The sequence below is a fragment of the Halichoerus grypus genome, chromosome 5 (assembly GCF_964656455.1).
Source record: "Halichoerus grypus chromosome 5, mHalGry1.hap1.1, whole genome shotgun sequence".
NCBI classification, from domain to species: Eukaryota; Metazoa; Chordata; class Mammalia; order Carnivora; family Phocidae; genus Halichoerus; species Halichoerus grypus.
The window spans coordinates 125,549,516-125,576,276 of record NC_135716.1 but is presented as its reverse complement, the minus strand read 5'-3'; the positions used below and the strand labels follow the sequence as shown (position 1 = coordinate 125,576,276).

The 26,761-nt window shown below is 39.8% G+C and overlaps 1 protein-coding gene across 10 annotated transcripts in view; it reads left to right on the top strand.

Moving 5' to 3' along the window:
* The window catches only part of ST6GALNAC3 (ST6 N-acetylgalactosaminide alpha-2,6-sialyltransferase 3), a 577,918-nt gene that overhangs the window by 223,228 nt on the left and 327,929 nt on the right, over nt 1–26,761 (top strand). For 9 of the 10 annotated variants that reach the window (XM_078072897.1, XM_078072898.1, XM_078072893.1 and 6 more), the window contains exon 2: nt 6,350–6,544. In XM_078072897.1, coding sequence (XP_077929023.1) covers nt 6,350–6,544 — 195 coding nt within the window. Of the gene's footprint in view, nt 1–6,349; nt 6,545–26,761 lie in introns of those variants that run through there. The other variant, XM_078072899.1, reaches the window with a different exon arrangement.

The window sequence follows — 26,761 nt, the reverse complement described above, 5'->3', positions numbered from 1 at the left end:
CAAAGGGCACCTAATATTCTCTAGCAGAAGTGGAAGAATAATTGCTTTATTTTCCCTGAGTGCTAACCAGTGGTACCCTGAAGTTGTCTTTTTAGTACTGGGAATAAAGCCAGAATTAAATTTGCCCACAAATTACTGATTTTGAGGTAAATATAATTATCATGCTTCAGATCAGCCTACTTAATTTTCCATATTAATTATTTTGTTTATTGACAAAATGTATTACAAAATCTACTTAGGGTTATTACCAGTTTTTAAAATTTCTGAACCAGTCCTCTAAGAGTGTTCCCTTTGGTATGAGTAAAAATTAACAACTTAGTTAATTCATACACTAGATCACAGGCTTTGGAGTCAGAATAGCTGAGTTAAATGCCTGTGTTTATTATTTTCTTGCTTTGTGACCTTGGACAGGTCACTCAAACTCTCTACATCTCTCTTTGTCTGGAAAATGAGGATTACAGAAGCATTTCTCCAACTAATAACACTCACTAAATATTATCTTCTATTATGACTATGATGATTGTTCATTCGTATACACTATATCTGGACTTTAATCCTAGTGCCCCTACTAGGAGAAGAAAAGCCAATCACTAAAAGTAACAATTGCAGTTTTCTTGCTGAGAATTGAATGTGTATTAGTGATGAAGTGGTCCATGTTGCTCTTGTCACTGTCTTTCCCAAAAGGGTCTTTCCCACGTCCTCATCCATTGACCACACCATGTCCAGGGTGAGTTTCCCAAAATCAAATCTGATCCTGTCTATCTCACACTTAGACCTCTTCTTTGGATTCTAGAGTATAAGTCCAGACTCCTTGGCATGATATACAAGACCTTCCCTAGTCAGATCCCTTTCTGCCTCTCTAGCTCCACTCCTTCTGCCCTCCTCAAAGCCTACTCCCAAAATATATTTCTTTTAGGTCATCACATTTTCTTCAGCAGTTTTGTGGATTCTGAAATGCTGCTTATTCTCTTATGTTGACCTTGTTTGACATTCACTACTCTCTTCTTGATGACCTCAATGATTCTATCACCAGCTATGCTGCCTAAGTATGGACTCTACCGATTTAGGTCTGGCCCCCTGTTATTACCTCCCTTTCTTCACCCCCTCCCAACAAATGGGTGATGTTTTCCCCAGAGTTCATTATAGTTTAATAAGCAGGATACAGTTTGTTGATTCAGTAGATAAATAAAACAAATGAAGATTTTATCTGTATACTCTGAGCTTTGCTAATTCATCCTTGTACAAATGAGAAAAAGATTCATTGTATTTTGGGAGAACCACACCTAGAGCTTGGCCAATGACACAAGGTAGAATTAAATTGATGATACAATTTTCTATATGGGAGAAGAATTTGTATTTGATAAGGTCACACATATGTAATGGGTAGACACTTGTCAAGGTGTGAGGGGGTTTGTGCACTGATATAAATAGTCAACACAAATATTTATTATTGATAAATGACAGCATATGGACAAAATATATACAGTTTTACCCTGGAAAGCAACTACTTTGGTAATTAAATAATACTATTTAAATGGAAAAATACAGCTTTATACTATTGCTAATCATTTATGAAAAAGAAACAAAAAATCTAGCAGCTGACTAAATTAAAAGGTAAAGACTTTATCCTGAGGTTAAAGACTAATTCTGTGGTGGAAAGAATAAAAACATACAAACATTAATATAGCTTGCAAATTTGCTAGGTACAAATATTTGCAATTGTTTTCTCCCTAAATCATGAATTCTCTTTGGGTTTTATTTTGAAATAGGTATTTCTGCTATAAGTCTGATAAATGATATTCCAACTCTAAAGAGCAAGCAACTGGAATGCCACATTTTTGATGCATATTTTTGCAGCACAGAGGGGATTAAATTCTAAATGTCTCAGCTGTTAAAGGCCCCTTCAGACTTGCCCAAAATGAGGAACAAAGAAGGAGAAAGCTTTCCCTAAAGCAATTCATCAGATCTATTTGGGCACAGTGACATTCTCTCAGAGCTCGGGTGGACTGAATAGTTCAAGGGTGTGCAGCTGCTTGGAATATTTGAGAAAAGATATCTCCAAGTTTTTATCATGCATTCACATGGGCTGGCCAATTCTTACCAACTGGCTAACAGCCAACAAGGCTCTGACAATTAGTAGTTATAATGATAACATTTCCCATTTTTGAGTACTCACTGTGTGCCAGAATGGTGCATTTTCATATTAAGATCATACTTTTTTTTTTTTTTTAAGTAGGCTTCATGCCCAACATGGGGTTTGAACTATGACTCTGAGATTGAGAGTCACATGCTCTACTGACTGAGCCAGCCAGATGCCCCTAAGTTCATACTTCTGATCTTAGAGGAATGGCCTATTAAATTTAATGCCTATTTTTGCAGTATGGAAATTTTGTCAGATTGAGTCTTATACATCATAAACTTGATGAGTACTTAATTGTTGTTTTTTCTTACCTAGTTGCTGGTTGTTGGATCTAGGAGATGCCCCGATTACTTCAGTAAAGGCAGCAGCAATTGCTTCCATAAACAGATCGTTAGACATAGAGCAGAGAAATAGGTAGAGTCTTCTAATTTGCTGAGTGTTGATGGACTTAGAACAATTGCTTGAACAAGTCACTGATGGAATAAACTTAAGTAACTGGAAACAAGGCATTGTGGTGTGTTAGAAGGCAATTTCAAATAAGATGACGTGATTGATACACTTTCACTTGATTGGAAAGTGAAGAACGTTTTAGAACTATAAAGCATAGCACTTGTATGCATTTATCCTTTCATTATCCTAACGTAAGATGGATGGGACAGATAATTGCATCTGACTGAATGTGTTTGGCTTACTATTTTTTGTGTTTGGATTTGAACCCCATCTACTTCCCTACCATCATCTCCCACCACATAGTCTATGTGCTCTTTACCAAAGGCCTTAGTCTATGCTGTTCCCTCTGCCTGGAATGCCCTTTCCATCTTCCCTTGTCTAACTCCTCCTCATTCTTCAGGACTCCTTTTGCATGCTGCCTCCCCAAACAAGCATTCCCGGAACTGCCCCCGCACAACCCTCCCCACTCCCTCTCAGCTGGTACAGCGCCCTGTGCATAACCCCCGTTACCTCATTTGACATGTGGCATTCTACCCTTCTGTTTACTTGCCAGTTGCAATAAGGTGTGACTGTCTGGAGGCATCATTTCATGTCTTTTAGGGTTTTATTTCTGCTTTTTCAGCACCTCACCAAGTCTGTACAGAGCATGGGCTCAATGAGTGGCTTAGAGGAGTAAATACATTCATATATATCATATGTATTAGTATTTTGTTACTTCCCCATCTCCCACATCCCTCCCACAAACACACACACACATTCTCACTGCGTTCTGGTATGGTAGACTTCCAAAAGCCTCATCCACAGGCTTTATTGTAATTGCTGAAACTCAAGGTCATGATTTGGCAGGAATGACTGCTGGAAGGATGTGTGTCAATGTGGCGTCCTGTGTCCTTGCTGTCTGAAGTACAGAATGTGCTTGAAATTATACCTTTTCTAGTGAAATTTCAGGGTGGTTTTATATCAGCACTCTGAGAATGCTTTCATGTTAAAGAAGAATATTGAAACGTAAAAAAAGGCAAAGAGTCTGGTCCAGGCAAAGCCTGAGTTATGAAAGGAACACCTCTGCCCACTGCAGAATATGATTCCAGGTCAAGCACAGAGGAGTCTGTCTGGCTTCTACTCTCCATTTGCTCCCCTCATCCTCTCTGTGCTCATTACTTGGTTCCCTTTGATAAAACATGGGAGGCAGACATGGATTACTAGGGAGCAGACTCTTACAACTGTGATTTCATTCCATTTTGAAGTTTCTCTCCAAATGGTTGATTTATTTTCCTCTCATGTATGCATTATGTATGTGTGGCTACGCGAGATCAACGAATTCAGAAAGGCCCTCTGTGCCTTTGTCCCTAAACCCCCAGCCATGCAATGCAGTGCAGCAAGCAGGAGAACCAGAGAGCCATGCTGAGCTCTGGAGTAGACAAAAGGCACAAATCCCATCTGGGTCTCCTTCAAAGAAAACTGTTGTTTTGCAACAAGCTACTGGATGGCGATAAAAAAGGTTCTTACCTGTTTACTTAATGGGTGACTGGCCTCTTTGCTTTTATTTAGCCAACTGTTCTGGTCTGTGTCCCTTTAAACTTGTAAGATCCATCACCTCATTTAAGCTGTTACCTTGACACATTGCAATGTTGTGGACATAATGATTCCACAGAGTAGCAAATTAAAACAGTTTTTCATAATTAGAAGGTTAAATGAAGTAAGGCGGTGGTAGTTAGTGGTGAGATAAGGGGTTTTGAGGAGGCAGAACTCAAGGGACTTTCAGGTGATTGGAAAATTAGGCTGGCTAGACAGAGGGATGGGGCTTTTATAAATTATGGGAGCTGAGCAAGAGCGAAGACTTCTTTTGGGGTCTCTGGCTTTTCCTTGCAGAGATGGTGACCGTGACCCAGTGAGGAACAGGGGCTGGCTTTGGGTTTCTTTTCTCCTTTGGGATGTTCTGTGAAGAGCAGAAAGAAGCTTATTTCACCAGGAAAGTGGTAAGCTGGAAACACAGCAACACATATCCAGTCATTCCTGGAAAGTTATTTGGCTTCCCTTAAGTTTGAAGAAGAATCAAGGGCCAAGCCCAGCTTCGTGGAGCAATATCTCATTGTGTCTTCACCCCGGACTTCAAGGCAGAGTTATTCCTGACATCTGCCCTCCACTCTGTTCTTTCTTCTTGCTCTAGACTTGACCTTCCACTTGACTCCTGGGTGGCTCCATTCAGATGACCCACCATCTGGATGAAAACTAGGACTTTGGAAGCCAAGGGCTTTATCCTCTTATTCTTTTAAATCAGTTCTTGCTCTGACCACCCTGGTTTCTCCTGATAGGACCAGGATTCATACAGTTACCTAGACTCAAACTCTAGGCATCTCTGAATTTCCCATCTGCACCTCTATCCAATCAGGAGGCACGGTCTCTGCCTACCACCTACATTGAGTTTCTCATATCTTTTTCTGCCTTTGTATTCCCCTTGCCACTCCTCTAGTTTCCATCCCTCATTACTTTTGTCTGAGCCAGTTGGAGTAGCCTCCTAACGAGTTGCTGCCTAGCTTTAGTGTCTCCCTGCTCCAAAACATCTTAAGCACTGATGTTATGTTAACTTATAACAGTCACCTTTAAGAAATTAAGCAAGCAAACAAACAAAACCTCCTTTGGTGTTCCATCCCCTAGCCAACTCAGTAGGCTTCTCAGCTTGGTATTTCAGGCAGTCCATCAAGTTATCATTTGTGTTTCCAGCTTTTTCTCCTCCTCTGTGCCCCAGGAAGACAAAGTGCTATGTATCTATGAATAACCCCATATTTTCTTGCCTCCTTGCTCTGTTCCCTCTACCTGGAAAGCTTCACTCACACATCTCTACTGAATGAAACTCATGCATTTTATCTGGCTCAATCTCAACCACATCTCTACTTTCCTGGACCCCAGTCAGATGCTGTTGTTCCTGCTCTTGCTCCACATTTACAGGGATGTTCTTATGCTGCTTGGCATGGATTTTGTCCTACTCATATTCTTAGCTTTTTGAGTCTTACTTTTGTATATCCTATGGCACAGGCAAAGTTTCCTGCCTGTTGTAGGTGCTAGATAAAGAAAACAAAGTCATTGTTTCTTTGTTGATAAAGTGTCTACAAGGATGTGAAAAATCCATCCATTCATTCGTTCATTCATTGATTCACTTAAATGTTTCTTGGACCCCTACAGTATGTAAGGTACTGTGTTAAGGACCTGGCATACAAAGGTCAGAATGACAGTACCTTCTCGTTCTCCAGGATGTCACAGTTAGATGGAGGAAAAGTCATTTAAATAATTATACAATGAAACACATGCAACAATAGAAGTGCCTTCAAGGTATGGGAGTGGCAAGACTGCTTGTTTCTATTAGGGTAGATAGGTTGGGGTGAAGGGATGATGGTCTGAGGGAACTGAGCAGTTAGGAAGGGCTTCCTATATATAGTTGGGAATGTCTGATTTGCATTTTGAAAATTGAATAGAAGTTGTTGAGGAATATAGAGAAGTAAGGAAGGGTAGGGATGGAAGGAAGGATAATCTAAGAAAGCTGCTCTGCTTGCTCTCAGAGGCTCACGAAAGCAACCTGGTCACCAAATGATTATATTCTGTCTCCAAGTGAAATATCCTAAATGGAACAGTCCTTTGATCCCTTTGGAAGAAAAAGAGAGAGAAACAAAGGACCCTCCCTCTGTGACGACTTTTGGTTGAAAGTCATTCATTTGTTCATTCATTCATTCATTCATTCATTTTTTTTTTTTTAATGTTTTGTAGAGAAAGTCTATGATCGCAGTGAGCTTCATAGCAGCGTTCCTCTTCCTGCTGGTTGTGCGCCTTGTAAATGAAGTGAATTTCCCACTGCTGCTAAACTGCTTTGGACAGCCTGGCACAAAATGGATACCATTCTCCTACACATATAGGCGGCCCCTTCGAACTCACTATGGATACATAAATGTGAGGACACAAGAGGTAAGACCTCAGAGGGTTTCCTAGGATTCATGGGTATCCAAGGTAACAGGCTCCCAATCACTGAACATACTCTCTCTGCCCCTACAAGCTTCTTTGGGTCCCTGGCATTTTCTGTTTTCTCATTCTTAGACATTTACTGACACATGTCTGAAGTCTGCTGGCCCCTGCTACATCGAATCTTCGGATTCACTAGCTTCATGTGGTGTTGAGGAGGCAATTACTTGTTTTCCTGGTGGTTTGTGGCATAACATACATATCTTTCTATTTTGAAACTCTGATCAGCAGTTACCAGCTGGAGAATGGGCTGGCTTTATTTCCTGGAGGTCAACTGGTTGGGGACAGCTCTTTGTAGAACTGCAGAGAAGCATTTATATTCTTTAAAACTCTGTAATCCTTAGACCCGGAGCCAGAAAGGCAAAGCTGATTTTAAAATTCTCTGTGGCTGTAGAGATAATGGGATTTAAAGAGTTTCCAAATTTAAAGGGGTTAAAATCATTAAGTCCTATAATCACTGAACCTCTAAATCTTCATAGTCATTTGGTCATACAGGAGAGAATGGGGGTATATGGACAACTAGAAAATATGCTACACTGTGCTAGTAGTACTTTTATAAGCAAGAATTTGTATCTTGGAGGGAAGTAAAGAGTAATGAACCTCCCAAAATGTGTGAAGTGTATAGAAGTAGTTAATACAATCGTTTTCACTATTTGTTTCTATAGAGTGGGATAAATGTGAGGTTAATATTCATAAATGCGAAGTCCAAGCCTGTTTGAAGTTGTTGGCGACAAGGGTACAGGTCACCAGAGTGTCTACATCACTGGGAAGAGTTTTAGATCAGATCCCATTGACAGGTCATTTCGTAGAGATACTAGAGAGGAGACTTACATGCAGAAAGCTAGCTGTTCCTGTCCTGAGAGCTTTCTTAGCATCCAGGGAGGGATACTGAAAGCTAGCTTGGTCCATCCCCTTTTGTAGGCAATATCATACCCGAGTCACTGCTTCTGGTTAATTGGATTCCTTGAAAATTGTTTCTGTATCTGCAGGATTTACAGGCTTTTTATTAGACCTGTATAGTAAAAAGAAAAAGGCACCATTAATAACATAAATTCTTAGGAGCCTTGTTTGATGTTTATTCTTTCATTAGTTTTAAATTCCTTTTTCAAAAAGTGCCCATTGCTTGCATTTGTTGAGTGTCCTAATAAATTGATTGCCTATATAAAAATGTGTCTCTTAGAGAATAGTTTATATCACTCTCATCTTCTGTTACTTTCATTTTCGGCTGTCACTGAATATTCTATAACTGCGGGATCGTGTAGATCATCTCACAAGTGCCTGTCACAGGTAGAAAATGAAACATGTGACTAAAGTGTCTCATGAACTACTCTCATGAGGGAAATCCCACCAAATGTTAATGACCCTTTCATTTATCTAAATATTAATGGATTAGATCTTGGAGCGGTACTGAAAAACTGACCTGAAATGCAGTTATTTAAATAGTCACATCAACCAGGCTACCTTTAAAATTCTGTTGGTATGGTTTCTATTTATACTTTTCTTTTTTATTTTCTTTGAATGTTGGTATAGTTTTTAATACAATGACTTTACCAGATGATATTGATCATGATTTTGCTTCCGCGGAGGGTCCATCTTGGGGAGGAAGCATGATTCCTGGAAAGAGTTTTTAAGTTTTGAGGGACACAGGCATGGTTTGCATGCCAGTTCTGTAAGGACAACAACATCAAAGTTATTATAATACCAGAGGGGCTGGGGGCAGAGGGAGAGAGACATGTTCCACGCTCAGCTCAGAGTCTGACCAAAGCGCGGCTCAATCTCACAACCCTGAGATCATGACCTGAGCTAAAATCAAGAGTCCGACACTCAACTGACTGAGTCACCCAGTGCCCCTAGAACAACAGGAATTCTTATATACTAGGATGGGCAATATAAATTGGAAGAAGCACTTTGGAAAAAACAGCTTCCTGTTATCGAGTGGAGTTGAAGATCTGCATATACCATGCCCCAGCGTGTCCGGTCATTGATGTACTCGCTGGAGGCACTCAGGAGCACACACACCAGGGGCAGGGACACCAGGTGTGGCGGCATTATTCATAACAGCTAGAACCTGGCAGCAACCCAACTGTCTGTGAGGAGGATAATGGATTAAAATAGCACTACGTACACTGGAATACGTTACAGCCATGAAAATGAAGAAACTGCAGCTCTGTGTGACATGAAGGATGAATGATTTTGAGTCAAAGATGCGAGAATAATAGAATACAGAGTGTGATTCCATTTGTAGATCACAGGAAAAGGCAAAACTAAATGATGTTGCTTGGGGACATAAATAGTAGGTAAAACTACAAAGAAAAAAAGAGGAAGAAAATCATCACCATAAAAGTGAGAAGAGAGAAATGTGCAGTTTGTGATCAGGGTGGCTCTCTGGGATATTTGCAATATCCTACCTTTTGATCCAGTTGGAAGTTACATGGGTGTTCATATCCTATTTATTAAGTACACATTCACATTGTTTCACTTTTATGCATGTCTACTTCACAATAAAAAATTAAAAGTATATTCTGAGCCCAGGGAGGGTATTTACTGACCAGGAATCACACAAAGCATTTCACCTAATTTAACAGCAGGAAGTAACTAAAAAGAAGCAATGGGGCATTAAGCTATCTAAAAAAACTAGAAATATTTGAAATAGGCAATTTCATCTTATGCAAAGACTAACAGATATACGGGTAACTTATTCCTCTGGTCTATACAGGACAGACAGATTCCATATTGTAACATGAGTGTTAGGTGATGAGCAGAAATTTTGCATGGAAGTTGAAAAACAATAAAATCACATCCAAAAGGAAGGACAGATTTTCCTCAATTTTAGGCTAACAGTTTTAGGCTAAATTGAGAGGAAAGCAAAATTTGGTGGCCCTCTACCTCCTTTTTCATTGATTTAGTCTTTCCTTCTCATAGTTCCACCCCACCCCCACCTCCATGTCCACGCTTCACTCTTCCTCCCAAATGCTCTGTGTGCTGGTCCTCACCAGATAATCGTTTCAGATGTAATCCTTCCCAGAGATGGTTGCATTATTAAATAAGGCTTGCATTAAATAAGGGAAGAAAAAGCCCTCAAGAACCAAAGTCACATAGCTTAAATGATAGGTGGTAGACTTGATGTTATGAGGCAAACAGCTTCTATGGTGACCCTCGAACCTTGCCTCAAAGGTAGCCACCCACTCCCATGTTTCTATTCACCCTATTTTAATCTGGAGAAGGGTCAATAGCCATGGCTTAGCTGAGTCACGTGGTCACCAAGCTGATGTGTTTATTTTAATATCTTGGTCCTTGAGGTTTTCTCAGAAGTTTCTCAGAAGAAAGCACAAGCTTTCTAGAAACCACCAGACTTCCAAGAATTTTTTGAGCATGTAGACATGCCAGCAATGATTTCTAGACCTAGAACATCTGCAAACACTATCATTGCTGATGATGGCTTTATCGCCCAATGCCTTAGCTGGACCAGACACTAAAGAAAGGTTTTATGAACAAAAATCTTTACAAGAAAGAATATCTCTCCACTACTGTCTAAAACAAAGTGGGAGTGGGGGTGGCAGAATTAGGTTGAAGATTTAGTGGACGTTGGGGTGAGCTGGATTTCTTGGGAACAAAAAACTGATTCTCTGGTTATCTTTATTTTTTATTTTTTTAAAGATTTTATTTTTTATTTGACACAGAGAGAGGGAGAAAGAGCACAAGCAGGGGGAGCGGCAGGCAGAGGGAGAAGCAGGCTCCCTGCTGAGCAAGGAGCCCGATGAGGGACTCGATCCCAGGACCCGGGGATCATGACCTGAGCCGAAGGCAGATGCTTAGCTCTGGTTATCTTTAAAAGTAGGATGAACTCTGGTCCCTTTGGCTCGGCACAGGTGGAAGTATAGGCAGTGTTATGAATCTGTGACTGTCTGTCCTGAAGGCATCACAGATAGTAAATTATACCCCGTTCAAGCTTGCGTTAATTTTATCAATCACCTAGTTCCTGAACAACCTATTCTCAAGGGAAGTGCGATAGGTAAAAAGTATGAGGAATACGAGAAAGATAAACAGGTGGACTTGCTTATATTTTAAATTGCTGGAGTATTTTTTTTTTCTCGTTCAGACCCATAAAAAGGAATATGTTTTGAAAACTATGAAGACTATTCTAGAGGAGTTAAATTGAAAGGATTAAAATACCCTTCCCACCAAAATGGTAACAATTTAAATATAATGCAGTTGGTGATTGGCTCCCATTCTTTGCCCTGTGGCCCTTCTCTTTCTTAACCTGTACAGGCTCAAGTTCTTATCTTTGGGGGAGGAGCAGTCTTGAGAGGCAGGGAAGTAAAATGAGTTCCTATGAACTAGGTGAGTGCTGAAATGCTGAAAGTCTCTGCTGGCCACAGAACCCAGAATTCCTCGTCAGTACTTACGTTTGATCTGACATCAACCATGGTGTAGTGCCAAACTGAGGCTTGGACCCAGGGAGATTTAGGTTTTGCAGTAAGCCCTGTACTCCCCCTGTGCTCCACCCCACTTTAATTCCTGACCCACTAGCTGCTCAGATGGGACCTCCCATGTCATTACTGTGTTAATAATGCAACTCTCCATTTTAATAGGACTGCGTGCAGGGGACCCCACCTATAGCATTATGGCAGAGTTGCTGTATTGTCATTTGACCTTGGACATGGTAAAAAACATACGACACTCAGTGCATTTCCAAAAAATCCGTATCAGTACTTGGCAGTAACCTATGAACTCTGCTTTCTCCTTGATGCAAATGTTAATGATTTGTTTTAAATTAATTGTGGCAGAGAGAGAAGGTGTATAAAAGACTAAGATACTGTAGGGCTTGGTTCAGGTAGCCATTGTTTCTCCCTGTTTGAAATCATGGCAGATTTTGAGGAAAGAGAAGGAAATGAACTTCAGGCTAGATTCTGTTTGGTTTCTAGACCATGGAATTAGTGATTGTGTTGTCTTTTGTGTTGGGTGACCTGGTGTGAAGACATTGCTCAGAGCAAGGAACCTGCAACCTATTTGCATTTACTACTAGATAAGAGAGTCAAGCTCTGGCGATCAATAGGATGCCTGGCCAGATCTTCCTGGTGATCAGTGGGGTGACAGATGTCTCCCTCACATCTGATAAGAGAATGTAACATCTAGAGCTGCAAAGGGTTTCTGGTATTTGTGGAAGAGTGCCCTTTCAGCTGGTACCTAAAGATGTGCTAAGTGAAGAAACACAGGATTTCTGGAACATAGCAATCAAGTTGTAGGGCTGCATATTGATTTGCCTAACAATTTAATGAGGCCGAAATATGCCTCTTTTAAAAATGAGAACATTTTAAAGCCTCAAGTAGACTAAATAAGAATACTTAGGATCAGTTGCTGTGACAGACAGGCCGTACTAGCCTAATTAAAGATGTGCATAACATATTGATGTTGCAATAGAATTTCCTGAATTGTGGTTATAGCAACAATTAAGGAACAGAGCTGACTTTCTTGGCAATAAAAGCACAACTCCACGAATTCAAATAAATGTACACGTGTAACCAAAGCTGACATGAATAGGTTTTCTATATTTGGGAATATAGGCTTTGGGTTTTTCATAAGTATATTGAGAGCAATTATATGCAAATAAATGTTCCAAAAGTTTAAATCTGATCGATCTAATTGTTAATTAAATTCTGAATATTCACATTTGTGTAATCGTAAAGCAAAAGAAAATTTTAACTATTAAATTGTTATAGAAAAGGAAACAACTAAATTAATGTATCATAAAGATTACTTATTTGGCATGTGCATATTGGAGTCATCATTTTTAAGATAATTTGTCTTTTTCCTAAGTACAAGGGCATATATTTATTGAGTGGAGAAGAGATGATGTTTCTCAGTGTGGTCATGAGATAGCAACTTCCCAGCAATGGCTGCATCTCAAGGCAGTCCCTGATCCAGTGCCGCATGGGAGGGACAGACGTAACTGGGCTGGAAAAACTCCAGGAAGCTTTTGTGAGAGAGCTGAGACATGTGCGTTGGAGAAGGATTTAGAGGGGATGGAGAGAGGAGAAAAAGTTGAGTTGGGGAAAAGAGCAGGAGCCAAGGTTCTGAATAGACACTGTTCATTATCCTCTAGCTCCTACCACTCCCAACAGGCCAAGTGCAATACACCAAAAGTCAAGGTGAACTCCTACTGTCTGTGCTGGACATCACCACTGCCTCACACTCCCTGGATCCATTTCTTACCTCTTTCTCGTTCTACCAGCCTTGTTGCTAGTCTCTTGCCTCATTTTGTTTGGCTAGTGACCCCAAGTCTTGGAGTACTCCTACTTTGGTCCTGCTGCCCCCAAAACTACATGGGGTCACTTCTAATAATGCTTCCCTCTGTGTACCCCCACCATAGACATGGCATCCCATGCCCAAGGGGCCCCTGAGGTACTGCTGTAGGCCTGCATGATCCTCTGACTTGCCAGAGAAGGAAATCAGACACATGTGGGGGCAATTAGTAGGCCAATCTGCCTGGAATGCAACTTACTTTAGGGAATAGAAGATAAACAATGCATTCATTGGAGAATGATGATGTAGGATGTGAATGGGATCCCTGAAAAGGGAAAAACCACACTCATACTTGGCGAAACAGTAATGTATACATGCATAGACACACATTCATGAACCAATATATACAAATATACAGAAAAGACATACATATATATATATACTTACATGCATGTGATCTATACATAACACATGCTCATAGAACAATTTATACTTTCTTAAATACACACAGACTATATGCATATATACCACATTACATAATAAAATGGTTAAAATATTTGATTAGCCAGTTAGGTGTATGTGGTGTCTCTTATGCTTGTCTCCTCTCCACCGCCTCTTTATTACAGAGATAGTCCCTCACTTCTGATGACAGGGGTGAGCAGAAAATTCAGGCTAGTGATAGGCCCAATCAAGTGATTGGTCAAGAGATGGACACATGGCTCAAGATGAGCCTTTTTGAACTCTTCCCAGAGTTTATTGTTTTCCTGGGTAATGCTGTGCTCTTTTCTTTGGTTGTAGAGCTGCTGAGATGTGATTCTCTGGGTGGTAGTGGCTGTGTTCCCTGGAGGGAACAAGACCAAGACACTGAGAGAAGCAGAAATCAGTTGCAGAGCTAAAGTAAGGGCCTGAACAAATGCTCTAGTGTAGAGACCAGCCATTCTTGAAACCAGTCTACCCTCCTCTGTGGTTTGGGCATATAAGATAATAAATCCCTCCTTTTATTGTGTGCTACCTTGAACTATGTTTTGGTCATTCGCAACCAGAGTCCTAGCTGATACATACATTATATAAGTATTTTATAAGAACAACAACCAAACATTCTGAAACTCATCTTTATTTTTTTTTTTAAAGAATTTATTTATTTATTTGACAGAGAGAGAGAGAGACAGCAAGAGAGAGAACACAAGCAGGGGAAGTGGGAGAAGGAGAAGCAGGCTTCCCGCTGAGCAGGGAGCCAGACGCGGGGCTCGATCCCAGGACCCTGGGATCATGACCTGAGCTGAAGGCAGACACTTAAGGACTGAGCCACCCAGGCGCCCCTGAAACTCATCTTTAAGCAAGGTGCTGCCTGCAGGATGAGAGGAGCTATCTTTCCAAGTCCATGTGGCTGTGCACGAGGAGACACGTTTGTCAGTCCATCAGTCAGCTCAGGTGTCCACAGAGATGCACGCTGTCTATCTTCCTGCTCGGGGACATATGTTTAGGAAACTAGCTTATTCTTTTGAGAGGGAAGTGAAGGTCACAATTTCCCAAGGTCATCAAGCCAGAAAAGGGCCAGACAAGACTGATTACTTACTGACTTTCTAATCTTACTCAACTGATAAATCATATAGTTTTATTATTCAGATGAAATATTCCCTATTGCTATGAGGCATCATCAGTCAAAATAGATTGATTTTCACTTTACAAATCACATTTGTTATTGATGAAAGATCCATTATTATCACAGTTTTCAACATAGTAATTGGTTCCTCAGGAAGATACAGGGAATTTTATTCATTACAGAACCTTAGGTAGATAAATGCCCATTTGCCAACTGCCATGTTAACACGCTTGAAAGGGGCCTATGAGAAATTGAAATTCATTTGTGACAAGCAAAGAAAGACAAAACAGAGCACCCACAAAGGAGCACCCTGATTTGAGAGGTGAAAAAGATGATAGAATTAGGGCCTCAATGGTAAGAGTTTTGATTCAGCTTTTCTCGACTTCCAGCTAACAGCCTGACAGAATGACTAGCACAAAAACCATTCATCAAGTGGCAGTTAGTATTAACCATGAATAGTAGTCAATCCCCAAATATTTAATAAGTGCTTGCTCAGTTCTAGACTGTGTGCTAAGAATCAGCAAGAAACCCCACTTTCCAAAAAACTAAAATTGGGGTTCACCAAGGAAGAGAATGAGAAAGACCCAGTTTCAAGTGTCCTGGAGCAATACCACCTAAAGGGCATTGACATTTCAGCACAACAGATTTATTCCAGTGCTATTAAGAATAGAGAATGTTCAAGAAATTTTCATTAAACAAATGTACTCAATGTCTGGAGGATAATTTGTCACTATGTAGATGGCATCAAGTTATGATTTCTCCAGCCTAGTGATTTTCCAGAGTAGTCTTACAAAGGCTTACTTACAAAAGAAAAATGTTTATTAAAGAATTTTCATTTCAAAGTAACTCTACAGCTCCTATATTAAATAGTATCCCACAAGGCTTGGGAAATGGTCTATCTGGTTCATTGAGCCATCTGGCTAATGGAAAAATGTTAAGTAGTCAATAAATAGATGATTGATTTAAAAGGAAAAGGAAAGGAAGTGTTCTGGTCTGGCAATATGGGTGGTGTAAGAGAACCTGACCACTCTCTTGCTGTAAAATAGGATACCTTATTTAATGCCCAGCTGGTCTTGCCGAAAAAAAGGGAAATCTTTAGGCACCAGGAACTATGAAGGAATGGAAATAGAGGTAAGCATGAACGTGGATGGTGTGGTTTCCTGGGGTTTTATTAGTATCAACAGCTGAGGGAATACGTAATAGTCGACCCTACAAGAACAGACAACAAGGCCTGGGTCCACCAAGCAGAGAGTGAGAACCCTCGCCTCCCTACTCCGCCTTCCACACACAGCCCTAAATCTAGACCCTTACCAGCTCTGCCCTAGTGAAAGGAGAGGCTAGGGAAGAAACCTGAAAACGGGCCCAGAGCGCACATAAGGAGGCTTATTTATATCTTTGGTCTTTGCGTGACAAAAAATTATCCCTGGAAATTCAAAACGCTAGACCTCTACCCTAGTGGTCTTTCAGTTTGAATTTTACTACTTGCACTTCGAGGAAACCTGCAAGATGAGAAATCAACCCCAAATTTGGTCTCCAGCTAGTGATAAACTGGAGCTAAAGGGACTGGAACTCCTCGGGAGGGTGTTCCCACAATTCGGACACAAGGGAGTCTTAAAATGCACCATTAAAAATTATAAAACACAAGGAAACAGTCTGTTGACTGTGATGATTTGCATGCTTTGCTATGGACGATATCTCTGTTGATTACAATGTGTTTCCCTGTGCTTAGTTGTGGTGTTCCATCATATCCTGCACATTTGCTCTCTTGTCCTCCTCAGTGGAAGAATGCTTAGTTCCAAAATGTACCTGGCTCAAGGCATTTGGGATAAGGGATCATGGACCTGTGTAGTTAAGCACTTCACATGCCATTATTTCTTTTAGCCCTCATAGACTACATACTAGTTTACTGATTTAATTAATTTTGCAAGGCCTCAAATTGGTGATTCTATGCCCGTGACTTTAGTTGTCCTGTGAGGGGAAAAGGCAGAGCCTGAGATTGCACTGGTCAGCAAATTTCATTAAATGGTTTCATGAGGGTTGGTCAGTTCATCAAGTCAGAAGGTAACTGGCTCACACTTGCTGAATGCAGTACATGCCGCACCCCATGGTAGGCTCTGGAATTGTAAAGTAAAACACTTTTTATTGAAAAGTACAGAGCAATTTTTTATAATGTTGAATGGTGATAAGCGAGATAGAGTAGTATATGTGGAGGACTATTGCAGCTCTTGAAATGTAGACCTCGAAAGAAGGTTTGGAGACAGGAGCTCCAAATATTCAGTGTAATGGTCTCTGTCTGGATGGTAAATTTTAGGTGACCTTTTGCTTAATCATGTTTCCCATTTTTTCTACAATGAGCAGGTATTGTATTGGTTATTAGAAAAATAGAATTAAGTACTTTATTTTTAAAGCAATATCTATCTGTAAAATGTTTCAGAGCTGTTTCCATCATTGAAAGAAATAGAATTTAAAATATCTAGATTAATATATTGCTTGGAATACTTTAAAAGTGAGTACTCTCCCACTTTTTTTTTTTTTTTTTAAGATTCTATTTATTTATTTGAGAGAGAGAGGCACAGCGAGAGAGGGAACACAAGCAGGGGGAGTGGGAGAGGGAGAAGCAGGCTTCCCGCGGAGGAGGGAGCCCGACGTGGGGCTCGATCCCAGGACCCTGGGATCGTGACCTGAGCCAAAGGCAGATGCTTAACGACTGAACCACCCAGGCGCCCCACTCTCCCACTTCTTAAGTGTGGTTTGCTTATAGTGACTTCCTTCCAAAGAGTACAATATGCAAAAGGGAAAAAAGTAGTAATTTTATAGTGGAGAAACCCGACAAATACTACCTCGGCCAGGTGAACAAAGTCAACATCAATAGTGATAAATCATGTGGGTAGTATATACCCCTTGTGTGATGCCATGAAATGACCCTTTGCCTCTCTGGTCTTCTCCCCTACCTATAATTCCTGTGTTATCATGAGAAAAACCCCAGACAAATATAAATTGAAGACCATTCTGACCAGTACTACTCAAAATTGTCAGGGTCATCAAAAACAAGGGAAATTTGAGAAACTGCCAAAGGCAGGAGGATCCTAAGGAGACATGACTACTACCTGTAATGTGGTATCCTGGATGCGTTCTTGGAAAAGAATAAGGATATTAGGTTAAAACTAAGGAAATCTCAATAAAGTATGGACCTTAGTTAATAATAATTTACCAATATTGGTTCATTAATTATAGCAAATGTATTGTACTAATACAAGATTTTGATAATAGGGGAAACTGGATGTGAGGTATTTGGGAACTCTCTGTATTGTCTTCTCAATTTTTATGTGACTCTATAACTGTTCTAAAACAAGAAGTTTATTTTTAAAAATGACATTAGACTTTCGATCTGTGTATCTGGAAGGTTGGAATTGCCATTAACTGAGATGAGGAAGATCACAGAAAGAGGGGCTTCAAAATAATTTGAAATTTATACTAGTCCAGCTCCACAGCAAGGGATGCATAAGACAAATGCATTGTGAATACACCATTGTCTTAATTTTCTATACTAATACAATAAATACTTTTGGGAAAAAGTGAGTATTCTAGAAATAATTCCTATAGTCCTCAAAAATCTTACAAAATTCAAATTCTTCAAAGATTCCTCCAAGAACACATTGGAAATCAATCTAAGCTTTTAAATTCCTATTAGTTGTCCCCATGCACTTAAGCAGTTTCCTCTATTGTTAATGCAACCCACTTTTTAGCAATGCAAATGATTTGTAGAATTCCTAGAAGGAAAGATACAAGCAAATAACTTCTTGGTGGTTCTGTATGGTATTGTATTTTGCCAATAACTTTCTTTTTTCCCCCCATTTTTTAAAAAGATTTTATTTATTTATTATTTATTTCAGAGAGAGAGGGTGTGTGCAACCTGGGAGGGAGAGGAGAGGGAGGGGGAAGGAATCTTGAGCGGACTCCACACTGAGCACGGAGTCCCACGTGGGGCTGGATGTCACTAACCTGAGATCCTGACCTGCGCTGAAACCAAGAGTTGGATGCTTAACCGACTGAGCTGCCCGGGCGCCCCTTGCCAATAACTTTCTAATAAGGCTCAATAATGTCTATTGGATTGAGGACACTTAAATATCATTCAGTTATCATTCCGAAAGCTCACAAGATGATGTTTTCAAAAGCATGTCCCCAGAAGATGTGAGCAATAACATAACAGTGGTAATAATAAAAATAATGATAATAAGGAACACATACAGTACTTGCCATGTGCCAGACACCATTCTAAATGCTTTACATATACTAATCTATTTAAACCTCGTAATTCTAATAGTTGGGTGTTATTATCATCCCATTTTGTGAATGAGGAACCAGAGGCTCAGAAAGGATAAGTAACTTGCCGAAGGTTACATTATCTTTGAGGGGAGTTGCTGAGATTTGTACCCTGGCTCCAGAGCCTCTGCTCTTCACCACCACACTATTGCCTCTTATAATGAGCTAACATTTATATAGAGTAATCACATCTCTGCTCCAGAAAAGATGGAAAACTTGAGGATGAGCAGAGGGACTACTTTCTTCCTCAAAAAATGCCTCTTTCACATTTCTTATATATGCCAGAGATACGGTTAATGCTATTGAAGCATTGTGATAACTACAAATGTCCTATATAGGTAATTTCCCCCTAGTTTTAGTATGCAGAAGTACTATGCACCTGTGTTATATTTTTTCTGGTCTTTGTTGTTTCTCCCAAAACCCTTGAGACAGAAGTAGTTTCATTTTAATATCCTGTCATGTCTTAGTTTTCTATTTAGTCTTGCTCTGTATGCAAACATGGTTATGGAGTTATAATTGTGGTATATATAAAAGTTGTGTATATTTTTTACATCATTAACGATTTATCACTACATTATTCTATAATCCTTTTTCCCTTTGTTTTGGGAAGTCCATTTTATATTTATCTTGCATTTGTTTATTATACTGAACTCTTCTGTGAGTTCCAGTTAAGTTTTAGAAGTTTCCTTTGGATTGTTTCCATGTGCAACCTCACTGTTTTTACATGATCTTTTTCTCCCTTCTTTTCAATATTTTATTGCATTAACTAGAGCTTATCAAGCAATTGTAAGCAATAGCTTCTAAAGAAATTTTTTAAAAGAGTGCTTCCAATGTTTGATCACTCAGTATAAAATTGACCTGACTTAATTTTCTTAACTATATTAAGGAAGAATCCAATTGCTTTTAAAATTAATTTCTAAAATCCTATCTATATGTGTTGAATTTTGTCAAATGACTTTTTGGGCATCTATTGAAATGACTGTATGATTTTTCTCTTGAAACTTATCAAGATGGTACTTTCTTGTTTTGAACCACCTTTACCAATTGATTTCTTTTTTTTCATAGTGTGTGCATTAGTCAGAATTCAGAGAAACAGCCAACAGGAGTTGTGTATATATATAGAGAGATTTGTTTTAAGGAATTGGCTCATGTGATTGTGGAGGCCTGGTGAGTCCAAAATATGATGGGGTAGGCTAGCATTCTTGAGTCGCAGTTTGAGTCCCAAGACAGTCTGTTTACAGAATTCCTTTTCTCTGGGGGAGGTCAGCCTTTGTTCTAGTAGGCCTTCGACTGATTGGATAAGGCCCACCCACATTATGGAGGGTATTCTGCTATACTCAAAGTCCAATTTAAATGTTAATCTCATCCAAAAAACAATTTCACAGACACATCCAGAATAATGTTTCACCAAACATCTAGTGATCATGGCTCAGTAAGTTAACATGTAAAATTAAGTAGAATAGTATATAAGGCTTTTAATGAATCAATGAATTTAAAAATATCTCCCAATATGAGTTATGTAACGTTATTCTCCCATATTGTGGATGAGGAAATTGAGACTAAGAAAGTTTATAGAACTTGTTCCAAGTCATACTTGCTCATGGTGGCAGGGCTGTCTTGAACTCTGGACTCCAGAAGTCCAGGGTTAGTCATATGATCAAGAGCATCCAATGTGTTGACATGTTATTCTCCATCCTGGCCCCCTACTTCCTTTGCTCAGGGTTCAGCTATCTGCATCTCTCGTATGTGATTTGGTCTTGCTTGCTTTTGTTGGTTGGATGATGAGTATAAGAGTTGAGACTTTTACTTACTGCTATGAGCTGATGTAAGTTGATTATCTTGTTACAGTCCACATCTGGACTGAGTACAAAACTGAAGCTCTCCTCCTGACTTTTTACTCTATTGTACTGGTAGGCATAACAACCATAACACCACCATTCTTGCTATCTTGCTGATGAGTTGACCTCATACTTCTCTCCTTACATTTTTCAAAAGACACAGTGCTGTTTTGTAAGTTATTTAAGCCCTGTTTCAAAAGCAGTATGGTTGATAACTGTGTTTCATTCCTGGCTGCACTGAGCCTTTTAACCCTGTATTGTTGCAGTAATATGAGCTTTCAGGCAGGATGTGTTCAGGACAGCCTTTCAGAGCGAAGATGTTGATGTTCCCAAATTAAAGAGTTCATGGTCTATGGTAATATATTCTCTTGATTTAAAATTAGGTGGAAATTGGTACAGTTTGTCAGAAATCCACTGAGGATGAAAATGAGACACAGTTTTAGGTGCTGAGCTATATGCCAAATAGCCCTTGTGTTTCTTTCTTGAACATCTACTTCAAAGAAGCAGATCTGTTTTTGATATCCATGGGAGCATGTGTATGAACGGATTCCAGTGCCCTTATCATCTCCAGAATTATTTGTTTGTTTGCTTATTTATTTATTTATTTTGTGCACGGGTCTGTGGTCAGTTTGCTTCTTTGTTTTTGAAACCAGCACGATCATTATAATTCTCCTTTTCATTAAATAACCCACTCTCAGCCCGTTGTTGTTATCCCCGCTTAGAGGTTGGGAATGGAATCACCTAACATGAGGTCATTCATCTCTTCAGCGAGTGCTATGCCTGAGTTACAAATTCTTATGCTGACAAAAACACAGGAATCATGGCAACAGAATAATATTCACCACCTGAGCCACCTTGACATTTTCCTGCTAGTAGGAAGCTTTTTCTTTTTTCTCTTTTGCTTTTAACTCAGAAGAATGCATCCTAAATTCTGTAGGCTACATAATCATGCCCATGAGCCTTTTCTTTTCATTGCAGCCTGCCCCCATAACTAGTTTTTTCTGTAAGTGATACTAAGTATGCAGAAAGCCAATTAAGAGATTTCACTTAAGATTCCTTTGCTTAACTGTTTCTCAAAGCTTATGTGGCATAACTGCTAGAAAAAGATGTTAGAAGGATAACATTCTATATTGGCCCTTTGAGTTCTCACCTTCATGCCTTAGTTCAAACTGGAAAGCTTCTACCTGCCATCTCTATATGTAGAAAACCTACCCATCCCTCAAAGCCCTGTCCAAAGGCTATTTCCTCCATGGTGGTTTGCCTGAGTCTCCTTGGAAGTCACAGTTCCTTCCTATGAACCCCTCAGCACTTTCTATTGTCACTAATATTGATAAACATTTGCATAACTCTTCTTGCCTTGTGAAGTTTATAAACATATTACCCCATTTAATAAATAATCTTGTGAACTTGATATTGTCTCCGTTTGAAATAGAAACATTAAATAAATGAAGCACAGAGAGACTAAGTAATTTGTTAAAATGCCACATGGCTGTCCTCTGTCTTCTGATATTCAGTCTCTTCCTTTACCGGCTATATCCTTTTGGTCTCAAATTATTGTCATCATCTTAGCTAACCCTTACAGAGCACGTCTTTTTGCCAGGCATTCTTCTAGGTGGTTATATGCAGCAGAAATAATACCTAACACCTTCTTGCAGAAATAATACGTAAGCTTCTTGCCAGATGCTTAGTCTTCAAAGCAACCCTATGCCATAGATATAATTATCATCCCACTGTTTGCAGGTGACGACTCCAAGAGACAGAGAGCTGAAGTAACTTACTCAAGAGCAGATAACTGCAGGAAGTTACTGGGAGCATCATAGTCTTTCCACATCACAAATATGGTGTCTAGTTAGTGACAAAGCTGTGAAAACTCACAAATGTCAGAGGCCACACTTCAGCCACCGAAGAAAGATTGTCCATCTCTGCATTTCAGATCTTGCGGGAATGCATTCCATAGGCAGAATATAAATGCCATCAAGGACCATAGTGACTGGGAAGTCTGTTTGTTTTTCAGCCTTCTCTCTGCAGGATAGGGGAAGAGCACAGAAGAAGGTAAAAATAGATCCTGAGCACTAACAGATGATACCTAGCATAGCTATGATGATGATGTGAGGCTCTTGGCCGTTCCTTCTGTATAAGACCCTGTTAAGATGGTCGTCGAATGTTGTCCCTCAGATTTGTAGTGGTTTCACCCGACCAGTGCAGGGGAGATGAACAACCACATGGTTTGATGTAGAGAAAGATTGCTTGTTAACGAGTAGTGGAATACAGGACTGAGAAAGGAGTGGATGTTTTCTACAGCTTATGAGGAGAAGCTTATTCTATCTTTAACAGAAAATTAATTGGGCAAATGAATGCCCGAGGGCTATTTCCAGATGTGTTCTCATTTGCAGTCACTTGGTGGATGTGCAACCATCCACAGGCTTCTTAAATCTTTCAGCTAAGTAATGATTGAATAGAACCTTTGTTCCCCCTTTCCCGCTCAAATGCTGCTTCATTAACATTACTTCTTATTCATAACCATCATCTGCTAAGTGTTCTGCAACTTACTACTTTAAAAGCTGGATGGATTGCTAACAATTCCTTATCTAACCAGTTATTTCACCAGGTGCTTGCAGGTTCCTACTCCAGTAAATCTTAGCATGAAAATGTCCCATCACCGAAATTCCCCACTACCGCCGACTGATTAGGGCAGGCTTTGTGCTGATGAGTATGTGTCTCAGGGCGGCCTTTGTTTGAAAAAGTGTCAGAGACTCCTTTTATGGGGGAATGAGTATAAATGTAAATGTAGACATGTGTTTACCAAAAAGAGTGGTAACTGAAGAAGTACTAGCTAATAATCACCCCACTCGTCAGTGTACTGTGTCTTTCCCAATTAGTCCTCTCTTTTTATGAAGAAACCTGCCTAGAGTATCTCATGGATTTTTCTCCCACAAGTGTGCTTTTGGGAAGTTTCCTGGAAGATTGATTGGAACACAAGGATTTCAGTTCATGGCGTCCTGTTAATCAGCTCAGATTTGTTAAGGTCATTAGTGTTATAAATTTCCCTGTACTCACCATTTTCCTTACCTGGAGTTAATTCTGTGTCGGCGCATTAGTGTGGGCAGAGTACTTTCCACCAACTCAGTGTTTTTAATGGCGCTTCCTCTGTTTAATAACAATGGAGATCCCCAAAGGGAAAACAAGGCATTTGGTTCGGATGTCTTTTGGGAGCTGAACCCACCAGAATGTTCTGCTGGGGGACTCATCACTAACCTGCCAACAACTGGCGTCTGTATCCTATCAATTCCTCTTCACTGAAGCCGCGAGGTGGGGTGCACTTTCTTTATCCAGTCATTTCTTTTTTCTTGTTTTTAATGCATGAAGGAGACACAGGAACATTTGGAAAAGTTGGGACTCGGCAAATGTAAGATTGCTTTTCCAGTGTTGGTCCCCATAATATTCAGATTGAGATAAGGTACTTAGCTTCACTGGGCTCTAAGTTGCCTTCTATAGAACAGAGTCGATAATGATTCTTGGAAAGAAACAAGGCCACGAGGAGTCAAGTTTTCACCATGTGTAGGCTCTGCTAAGTGTTTCAGGGCTAATGGCATTCCTTGAGCTAGTGGAGAAGGTGGTTACAAAGTTAGAGCCTGCGTTGTGAATCCATATAGAGTCCTTAAGACTGTTTAGTCTACAGACTCTGACAGCTGCCCAGCTCTCGGCTTCTCTCTCACTGCACCCCTTCTCGTGGTGCTCAGTGCTTTGACCGTGCTGAATCACTTTGAATTCCAGAATACACAGTATATTTTATACCTTTCCATATTTTCAAATGCCTGCCCTTCCCCTCGTTTACCTGGTGAACTACTCAGCTTCCAGGCCTTTTCTGATAACCTCCTCTTTCTTGGTGTGCTTGTGTTCCTTGTGTGGCCCAACATATTTCTATCAGAGCCTCTTTAACCATATATTACCAGTACTTGTGTGCAGAGCTGATTTCCGCTCCATAACCGTGCGCCACTTAAAGGTAGGATCCTCTTTATATCTCAAGTCCCTTTCATTTTCTTCCTGCCAGGATTAGTGCCTCCACTCAGAAGCACATCCAAAAATATTTTATAATGTGTGAATTTCAGTGTAGTGTTTATTTCAACCCTAAGAGAAAAACAGATTGATTTTATCCAGAGATGTGACTCTCCTCACACATAGTATATTCAATGGGTGGAGATGCTTAGCAAGATTTGTATTTTATAAAAATCACAGGAAGGAGGATCAGCGATCAGAAAGTATGAAGGCAGATTTGAGCTCAATATAAGTAATAACTTTCTGGGCATCCAAACTGTTCAAAGTTGGAATGTGCTATCTTGTCAAATAATGGGGTCTCATGACTGGAAGTATTCATACCAAGACTCACAGGGATGCTGGCAAATATATAGTCTTATGTTGTTTTGGAAATAGGTGCTTGCCAACATCCTTTCTAATCTTAAGAGTCCATTTTTATCTCTATAATTCAGTTCAAATATCATTAAGTTCTCATAATTTCCAGTTATGGAGTTGATATCCATTAATTTATCTCAACCTTCATTAAAATTTTTTTTATTAATCTAAGTCAATGAAACAATTATCTTCCGCCTCACTCCCCAATGAATCTCGCTGTCCTTGTTTATCCATGTTTTGTTTCACTCCTCGTCTATAAATACATGGTAAAATTCCTAAGACTTTTAAAAGATCTATCAATTTAAGTTGACCAATTCTTGAATGATGGGCCAGATGCAATAGGACAGACAGAGAATTTATGAAGATGACTATGGTAGCTAACATTGATCAAGTGCTTACCGGCATTTTACGTATATCAACACATTTGTTATTCACAACAATGCTATGTGGTGGGTAGTATTTTCCCATTTTATAGATTAGAGTACTGGGACACAGGGAAGTTAATTAATTTGCCCAAGATCTTAGAGCTACTAGGTGGAAAAACCCCGGTAATCTGATCTAAAATCTGAACCTGTGACTTTAAGCATTACTGACTCTTGATGAATAAATTTAGTAAGACACTATTTCTTACCTTCAAAGACGATTTCACCTGGTAGAATTACATGTGTTTATTATATAATGGACAAGGCAGTCCTTGCTTTTACTTATTCTGAAGATTTCTGCTTCCGAGTTTCTCTTTGTTGTTACTGCTTCCTAGTATTCTGGCCTTGGCCAACCAAATCCCTGCTTATTTGATCTATACCATTTATGATGTTCTACACTTGCTATCTAACTTTATATATCTTTAGTCTGAACTCAGAGGAATGGGATCCTGTCTCCATGATTATGTTAATTGTCCTCCCCTGAGACTTCTCCCTTTATATTTTGCTTTTGTGGGAACCACAAGAGTATGCAATGATCCACCGACAGACCGGTTTCTTCTATAAGCACACCTTAGGCCTTGTAAAGTATAATTTAGAGAAGCAATTTTCAAATTTTAACATTCACCTGAAGGATTAGGTAACACACCAGTTGCTGGGCCCCAACCCCAGGGTCTCAGATTCAGGTGATGTGAGGTCAATTTCAAGGTCTGCATTTGGAATGTGTTCTCAGGTAGTGCTGATGTTTCTGGTGCTGGGACCATGCTTTGAGAGGTTGGCTTTTCAGAGGTTAGGCTGGGTCACAGATAGCATGGGTATGTTTAGAAAGCTTCACAGGTGATTCTAATGCACACTCAGGAGTTACACATATTCAAGTATTACTCTAACTCTTTCAAAATGCTTGAGTTGATGCCATTCAGTCCTGTACTGACTTTGTTAGTTTGGTCCAAGCACTCTACATTTTTCACTCCTTGGTAACGTGTCTGCACCTACCTTCTTCAAAAGATCATTTAGGAGCAGAACTCTGGCTGATGCCTATCTCAATAAAGACCAAGCAAGTAATTAATTGAGGACTTAAAACACCTCATTTTCCCAGTAATGTGTTCCAGTTACCACACATGGCACAGTACATGGTAGATGCTCAGGGAATGTGTGTTAGATGAATGAGCATCTCTTACAATAATAGCCTTATTTCACCGGGCTAGGTTGACTGACCATATATCTCTAGCAATGCTAGAAAAATAACTTACTTCTGATAAAATTATTGATTTTATTAATCCAAAAGGGCCATGTAAAATTATTTTCCTCTTTTTTACTTGCTATTTTC